At 44.2% G+C, this 8,702-nt stretch overlaps 1 protein-coding gene across 1 annotated transcript in view; it reads left to right on the forward strand.

Annotated features, from left to right (window-relative positions):
* The window catches only part of C1QL4 (complement C1q like 4), a 31,247-nt gene extending 22,867 nt beyond the window's left edge, over positions 1-8,380 (forward strand). Inside the window, exon 2 of the mRNA XM_084837307.1 lies at positions 8,201-8,380. Coding sequence (XP_084693433.1) covers positions 8,201-8,380 — 180 coding nt within the window. The remainder of the gene's footprint in view (positions 1-8,200) is intronic.
* The last annotated feature ends 322 nt before the right edge of the window (positions 8,381-8,702 follow it).

Genomic DNA, 8,702 nt, shown 5'->3' on the forward strand with positions numbered 1-8,702 from the left:
TACAAAACCTCTATTTAGCTGCAAGCCACTTTATTTTAATTGTTGCAGCTACCAGTGAGTACGGATGCTTTTCAGGAAATATGGGGATTATACAAATATGGGGGAAATGCATTTAAACTAATTTAAAACCAGTCTTTTCCCACTTTGGGAAGTAAATCGCCTTGATTTAAGCTAGACCACCTTGCCCTTGATCACAGATGCAAGTGTCTGTATTCAGTAGCAAATCAACAAAATTCCAGCCCTGGTGTCAGCAATGGTAAAGAGAAGTGATATGTACATTCTTTTATTTATGTAGCCATTCATATTCCTTCTGGATGCCACTTTCCGCCCTTCACAGGTGACTAATCTTTTCCAGTGTCCGTCTATTCCATCGCATTTCTTTCAACCCACTTCAGCCCAACGTTGTCGTATTTTTGGATCAGGATAAGCTCACAGAAAGGTTAAAAACACATAACCACGACATCCTGCACCTTGGATTCTGACAATGCTGTCAGATGTAGGTTGAGGCCAGAGTCTCATGCGGCCCTTCTATACATTACTGCATACTTAAAATAGGCACAAAAGCTGTTACAGAGAATATGGGGTTGGCTTCTTCCTTATTTTAATTTTCATGGAGGAAAAAGCATGAATATGGCCTTTTATCAATGTGTACCATCAAGATGTGTGTACAAATGGGTCAAGGACAGGAGGCTGTTCAGTTGGAAGTGGGAGGCAGAGGTCACATGAATGCTAAATCCTCTTATTAGTTTGTGTCACAGAAATCAGGGTCACACATTTGTGTACATCCATACATGTCTAGACAGATGTGGATATGGGTGTGTATAGAGGTATATGGGCATGTACCAGTCTGTGTGAGCACCTGGATATATAGCAGGTTGGCAAACTGAATCCAGCTGTGTTGAATGTGTCTGGGGGAAATCACTAAGCAGCGTACACACCATTACTGAAACGATTAATAATGCAAATGTAATTAAACAGAATTAACACAACATACACTCATTACATATAATTTAACCATGGAAGGGGGATGGAATCACTGATCTGCCTGCACAGCATTTCCCAAGCTACCAAAATCCATCAGGTTTATTGAAGAGTGTCATCTTCATTCCCTGCCCCCCCAACACACACACGTTTCATAGGGCTTGTGGGGAGTGTAAAGAAGACAAAGAGCATACAAAGCCAGACTATTCTATACAAAAAATCAGCTTCATGTTCTTTGTTTTAAGAGAAGCCAGATTTTCTCTTACATCACCTTTCGGAGCAAGTTAGTAGGGGGAGGTTTGCAATCATGAAAAACAATCCCACCGCTTTTCAGTAGTTATGTCATTTTAGTTGTGTGTAATAAAGAATTTGGATGCCTTTCATTAAAGACAACAACAAAAGGTCATTGCACTTTGATTATCTACAACTGGCCTCCTGTATTGGCCCCAGGAGCGTAGCCAAGTCATTTGTAGTGTTAGAGAGGCCTAGAGATCCATAATACTTGCTTAAGTTCATTATGGGTGCAATTTCCTTGCTAGTAAGCTGCCTCTGAGCATGTGAAGATGAGTCAAAGGGCTGATAGTGAGGCCTAGCACATTCCATACTAATGAGTAGAGTATCTAATCTAGATGTGCCTGGGAAGTGAAGCAATGTGTTTATGCTGACCTACAGGTGGCTGTGCTGAGAACCAAACACTGTTAGTCTGTGCTGGGAATGAATGCTAGGGGGTGCTTGCTGCTGTTATGCTGCCTGATTGCTAACATGTATGGTATAAAACCCATTGTACCCCATGGCTCTGGGTTCAAAGAAGCTGTGTGATCCAACCATTGGGTGTGCCAGTATGCTGTAAGTTACTCAATAAAGTACTCCTTGTAAGTAAACCTGGGTCTGATTTATCACTATCTTTGCACCTCTAAATTAAGAGGTTGAAGCCCACGGCTGGGGCAATACACCCCACACTAAGAATTTGTCCTCTCCTTTCGCTTCCAGAACGGTAGTCCATACTTGCTTCCTACACTTCCAAGCAACTCTTACACTGCTATGTCATCCCCCCATCATTCTCATCATTCCCTCTGCACATACTGCCATGTCCTCTTCAGCTTCCCATTCTCAATCCTGCCACACCCAATTTCCCATATGATCCTGTTGTGACCTATAGTTGTTAATTTACTTATTTATGATACCACTGTCCATAAATATAGTGCAGCTGTTTGCAAATTACAAATACAATAAAATAAGACAACAGCATACTTTATTAAGACCAGACCAAAAAGAAAAATAGCACAGCAAAATAGCCCTCAAACATGAGTTAGAGCAGTTAACCTCAGTTTTCAAAGCCCAACTGCAATAAATAGGGGTTTTTTCCTATCTGCAGAAAACCAGTAGGAAGAAGGTACATAAGATACTGCGTTATACTGAGTCAGACCCTGGGTCCATCTAGCCCAGTATTGTTGACACTGACTGGCAGAGGCTCTCCAGGGTTCCAGGCAGGGTTTTTTCCACCCATACCTGAGGACTGAACCTGGGACCTTCTGCATGCCAAGCAAGTGCTCTGCACTGAGCCACAGTCCCACACCTCTCCTGGAAGGTTTGGGGCCTTATGGTTGCAACAAACAAAGCCCTGCTCTTGATGGAGACCACCCTAGCCTCTCCAGAAGATGGACTGTATAGCATAGTGGTATCCACTTCCATTCCTGCTGGGCCCCATCTACATGGGGGATTTACTCTGGTTCTACTGCACCTCAGATGATCATGGCACATGACATACGCCACTTGCTGTAGCAAGCGCGGGCTTTCATGCCGTAAAACCCGCTTTTTTGCAAGCTGGTTTTCTGACGGATTTTCCTGTCACTTTGTATTTGAGTTTGGGACTGGCTCCAAATTTGAGGCAACACTGGGAAAAATGTCCTGTGGTGAGCAAGTTGTAATTCAGCAGTTTCATGCTAGATCCTCCCTTTGAAGATCCTTTGTTCAAGGACTGCCAATTTCAGATCAGCAACAGAATGTCCTGGGGGACTGAAATGTTCACCAATTGATTTCTGAATACTGCATTTTCTAATATCAAATTTGTGTCCATTTATTCCTTTGCATAGAGACTAACCCATTTGTCTCATGTAGAAGTGCATTGCTGGCAACATTAACCGAAATGTTTGGAGAAAAAGAACATGTACTTCCTCATAAAACTTAGGCTCAGAGAAATCAAGTGATTTTGCCAAAATCAAAGGGAAAGTCTTTGGGATCTGAACAGTGGTAGAGACTGCCTTTATTTGTTTGCATACATATCTGCAGGTAAATTTCCTTCAAGATACATTCTAATGTGGCTTCCAACAAAGAGCAGCTAAACTACCCATTAATTTCGGTAGAGCTTAGCAACAGTTAGCCCATCCCACAGCTCAAAGGAAACTGAATGTAAAAGGACAGTATGACTCATGGCAGCTGCTTTTTACTTATAGGAGGATATATATGTGTGTGCGTGTGTCTGTGTGCATGTGTAAATACTCATCATCTTTTGTTTATCTGTAGTATTTCTATACTGCTTTTCTGTAAGGCTTATACAGCAAAATAATATAAATACTGAAAAATAAAAATAAAGCTATATTAAAACATTAAAACCACTGCAAGCAATTTAAAAGGCCCAATTAAAAAGATGCGTCTTAATTACTTCTGAAAAAGCTGAGGGAGTGGCAGCCAGTCGTAGATCTGAAGGGAGCGTATGGCACAGTCTGAGAGCAATACAGAAGACAGCCCTTTCACTCACGCCCGACAGACGGGCCTCTGCAAGCAATGGTGCCCTCAAAAGGGCCTCTCCTGCAGACCTTAGTACTTCAGCAAGTTCATATCAAGACAGGTAGAAAATCAGGCCCTGAACCTTTTAGGGCTTTAAAGTTTCAAACCAACACCTTGAATTAAGACAAACAAAGTAGAAAGATAAAACTTCATCCGCAGGCAGTAAAAGAGGAATAATCTGATTTGCATGAAGACATCACCCAAATCCCTAAGAGCCAGTTGAGTTAAGGCCCCAAAGATATAAATATACATAATTCCTCAAAATGTCAGTTGGAACAGTTTTACGGTCAGCGAAATATAGAAGGCTGAAAACAACAACAGTACCCTGTGCTACCAGCACTAAAGGCTCAGGAACAAGCATCCCAACTGCAAGAGCATTTGTATTGCTATGAAACTCAGTAAAGCCACAGTCCTGTGGCAATGAGTTCCTGGTTCCAATAACATCTTCAGAGTAGGGAAAAATCTTAAAAGCACTGGGACTAATCACATTCCATTGGGCATTTCCTCTTGCTCTGAAGCTAAATTTCAGATCCAGAAAACATGATTGTTCCTTTAGGATCTCCAGGTCAGAAAACAGGATTATTTAGGGAATGGCGTTTCCCATCCTTGGGCGAGAGCAACAATTCACAATCCACCACCTTCTGGCTTGTAAAGTAGGTAGAACTTCTACTTTTTCCCCATAACAAGCAGGAGGGGCAAGTGTGTGAATAAATATTTGAAGCATAGGATTGGAGAACACCATTCCTATGTGTCAGGAGCTAGCAATCACACACATACACACACACACGTCACCTGAGCTCTACCCAGCTCTGTGATAGAAGACTAGGTAAGTAGTAATATAAAAGCTCTTCAGAGTACAGTGACATGTATAATGCGAATTTCAGAACACTCAGGACACTGGATGTTTTTGTGGTATTCAAGGGTAGAGGAACAGAGACGCAGAACTGATGCCTGCAGAGGGAGGCTTTAAACCAGCCTTCTCCAACCTGGTGCCCTCCAAATGTGTTGCACTACAACTGCCAGCATGCCCTGGCTGGGGCATACTGGGAGTTGTAGTCCAATGCATCAAGAGAGCACTAGGTTGGGGCAGGCTGGTTTCAACTGTATCCCGATATGTCCTAGTTACTTGCCTTTGTGGAACATAAGCAGCCTCAACTTGCATTCAAAGCCAGGCTTTCTTCCTGGTGCAAATTTTAAGGCTTTTGATCAAGGCTCCTCTTAATCATCTTCCCAGTTAGCTAAACAGTCCCAGTCATTTTAATTTTCCTTCATGCTTTATTTATTAAGTAAGAATGACTCTCAACAACAACAAGAATGACTCTCAGAATCTGGTGGACTGCTCACCTGAGCGAGAGCACTCTGCTCATAAACGTTATCTGCTGAATGAAGTCTTGCTTCGAGTCTCTATTGAGAAGAAAGCAGCAAACCAACAGGCATCATTATAATGATTAAGGCTGCCTGAAATCTTGCAGGGAAGAGGCTGCAGGAAAGACTTAGCAAGATATGAACTAGCCTCAGGCACTTCATGAAGTCAGGCAAATGTACCTTTACCAAATGTGCCTTATCATACCACTGAAACAGATTCCAAAAGAGTATTCTCAATTAAAGGTGCCAATTGAAAGTTTGCCCTTCTGTAACAGCCCTGAAGCAGAGGCCTTAACAGACATGCAGCCTGATACTATGGATGTTCCTGCAGAAGTTCCAGTCAACTGAATGGGGCTTGCTTCTAGATCACCAGTGGATAACTTGTGGCCCTCCAGATGTGGTTGGACTGCAATTCCCATCAGCCCTAGCCAGCATAGCTAATGGTGAGGGATTATGGGAGTTGTATCCAACAACATCTGGAGAGCCATAGCTGCATAGGGTTGCAGCAGCCTGATAATCTTTACACACACAGCAGCTGTTTTTGCTTAGTTGGAATGCAGGAAAAGCAGGAAACCTGAGAGCAGGAAACCTAGATTGGTCAGAATGAATAGGTAATCCCACCGTCTGAAATCACCTTGTGCTAATGTGCAGATGCAGCAAAAATAACACTGCCTTGGATTTGCAGGGGGCTGTAGGAAAAGGACCTCAGGTGGATGTTCCAAGAACCACACTTCCTAGAGGCCTTGTCGTACGTAATAGCCATTTAAGATGTACAGGCAGATGCCTGAACTAGCCCCAGCTCTCGCCTGCGAGCCACTGCTTCCCATCATCAATCTACAATTATTCTCTGCTTCTCCTATATTAATAGCTGTTTGGTATGCTGAGAGCTGTATTTGTTACATGGGCCTATGATCTCACCATCAGTGCAGAATTTTATACCTGGAACAGAATTCAGCATCCTGAGCATGTCAGCATTAACATTTGTGTGTTTTTTTCCTGTAGCATCTTAAGTCTATACTAGTGAGGAGATAAGCTTCAAAAGAGACAGAGGCGTTGACTGTTTCATGATATTTCAGAAGCCAGAAAGCTGGTTGAGAAGGATCCTCGCACTCAAGGAACACAGGTCTCCTTGTCCCTCCATACCGCTAGTACAACAGATTCCACAAATCTGCTATGTTTGAATTATTTAGGTTTGCAGGATCTGGCTTGTTTAGTTGCAGAACACAACATGCCCCTGTAAATACAACTCATCTTTGCAGTAAGCACAGGCTTTGTGCACATGGCATGATTTATCTAGATGGTGCTAAGCAGGATCTGGGATGGTGTGCATACTCAAGGTGTACATTACCACTACAGACCAATGCAGTTAGTTGGCGCAGTTGCATACAACACCAAAAGGACAATGGGAGAGAAGAGCAGGCTCCCAGGATGCAATAGGGAGCGGCATGGATCACTAAGCAATCTGTGTTTTTGCTCTCTCTCAGTGATATGTACCTACTAATATATGGGTAGCAATCGGAGGTGTAGTGCTTTGGAAGATAGGCCAAATCATTCCAAAAAGTGTACTTTTGTCAACATCAAGCAGGGCCAGTGTCAAGAGTAGGCATAGTTGGGTACCTCGCAAGGGCCCACAGCCCAGCAGGGTGTGTGACAAGAACCCCCTGGACTTGCTCCTCCTTTTCCCCATTGTAACCCGCCTATTCACCCACCTCTTGGTCTGGCCCAGACAATGGTGGTGGTGGTGAGGAGGAGTAGCAGAGGCCACTGCCTGCTCGCTCACGGACTCTCAGCCTGTCAAGCAAGCAAGCGGTAGCAATGATGAGAAAGAGGAGGAGGTGCAACAGCAGCTGGTGACAATGGTGGTGAGAAAGTAGGCTCACTGAGGGAGGGGGGCCCATTGAGGGTGCCTTGCCCAAGAGCCCTCAGAAACCTGGAGATGGCACTGGTTGGGAGTTTTCCATGATTCCACACCCAAAACAAAAAACAAAACTACAACCAGTTCTCCCAAAATCTCAATCAAAATTTAGTATTGGGCACGTAATACATCTTCCTGCAATTTAAAAAAAATCTGGCTGTCACAGACAGAGAATATACATAGATCTGACAGTGTATGGGCGACGCCTGGTGAAATCTCAGAACCCAGAGGGTGGCTGCATAAAGTGTTCCTGTGGTCAGGAGTGGAGACTTCAAGGCCCTGCATAGCTCCCGCCCCACCCATAAGATTAGAAAACTAGATTACATTATGCATAAATAAGGGAAAGCATGCATAATTTATACCAGGCATAGAATTCAGCTTTTCTTTGTGCAGAAAATTTAAATTTTGATTCCCCCACCCCATGTAAGCCATGCTTGAATCTATTAGCATCCTCAGCAGCCGCACTGTGACTCAGGAGCCACGTGAAGCAACCAAGAACTACAAGAAAGTGTGGCCGAGATTTTTTAAAAAGTACCTTGTGCCACCTTCCTCTTTCCTCTCCCAGTTACAAGATCAAGTGGAGAAGAAGATGGTACCAAGAAGCAGTTGGGTTTGGCAGGAGGCAAGGTATTTTGGCAAATTGAAGACAAGTTTGAATAGGGCTGAACAGTTGTTCATGGCACAATGTGTACTCATCCTACTACTTTTGCCTCTGGTGAATAGGCTTGGTAGGTTTTGTATCATTCTCCCAAACCTTCAAAACCGGTATGTCAAGAGGAAACAGTAGGATAAAAGAAATACACGCACACATGCCTAGAGAAGCAAAGCCATTCTCAAGCTACTTTCAACTCTTAAAAACTATGATCTGTTTCCTGGTTTGATATATAGGACACCTGGAAGGTGGTCAGTGGATGTGGCTTCTGGGCACTGAGTAATTGTATCACTCTCCCCACGGATAGCAGATGCCTGCATGTTTGCCAGTTCTACCACTCAGTGAAGCTGCAGAATCTAGCTTTTCATCGCAACATTTCTGGATTACTTTTGTTTAAGACAGACTATGCGGTGCCCTGCTTATGCACAGCTAAAAGCCCCTCGCCTCTCCCAAAAGCAGCCCTTCTCCATTGCCTATTAATCTCCTCTTCTCTCTCCCAGGTCCGGGCCAGTGCCATTGCACAGGATGCTGACCAGAACTATGATTATGCTAGCAACAGCGTGATCCTGCACCTAGATGTGGGTGACGAAGTCTTCATCAAGCTGGATGGAGGGAAGGTGCATGGGGGCAACACCAACAAGTACAGCACCTTCTCTGGGTTCATCATCTACCCGGATTGAGTCCTCCTGGCTCCTGTTCTCTTCCCCCTTTTGCCTACCCAAACCCTTCCCCCTCTGGGTCAGCTTTTATTCTCCTTGGCTTTACCACCTCCCTGGACCCCCAGGGGGCCCCCTCTGCAAGTTCCAATCAATTAAGATTGGAACAGAAAAACTCTGGGGAGGTGGCAATTCTGCCCCCCCACCACCACCACGGGTCAATGTGATGCTAGGAGGGTGGGTGGATTAAGGGATTTATGGTGCATGGGGAAATCAGGGAGGGGGTGGATACAGGGTAATATCATATCATCGTGGGTGGGGCCCTAGTCAGTAGAAGCTCGGGACG

Source organism: Heloderma suspectum, chromosome 2 (genome assembly GCF_057233095.1).
Source record: "Heloderma suspectum isolate Gila_16-S chromosome 2, 16-S_ref, whole genome shotgun sequence".
Classification (NCBI taxonomy): Eukaryota; Metazoa; Chordata; class Lepidosauria; order Squamata; family Helodermatidae; genus Heloderma; species Heloderma suspectum.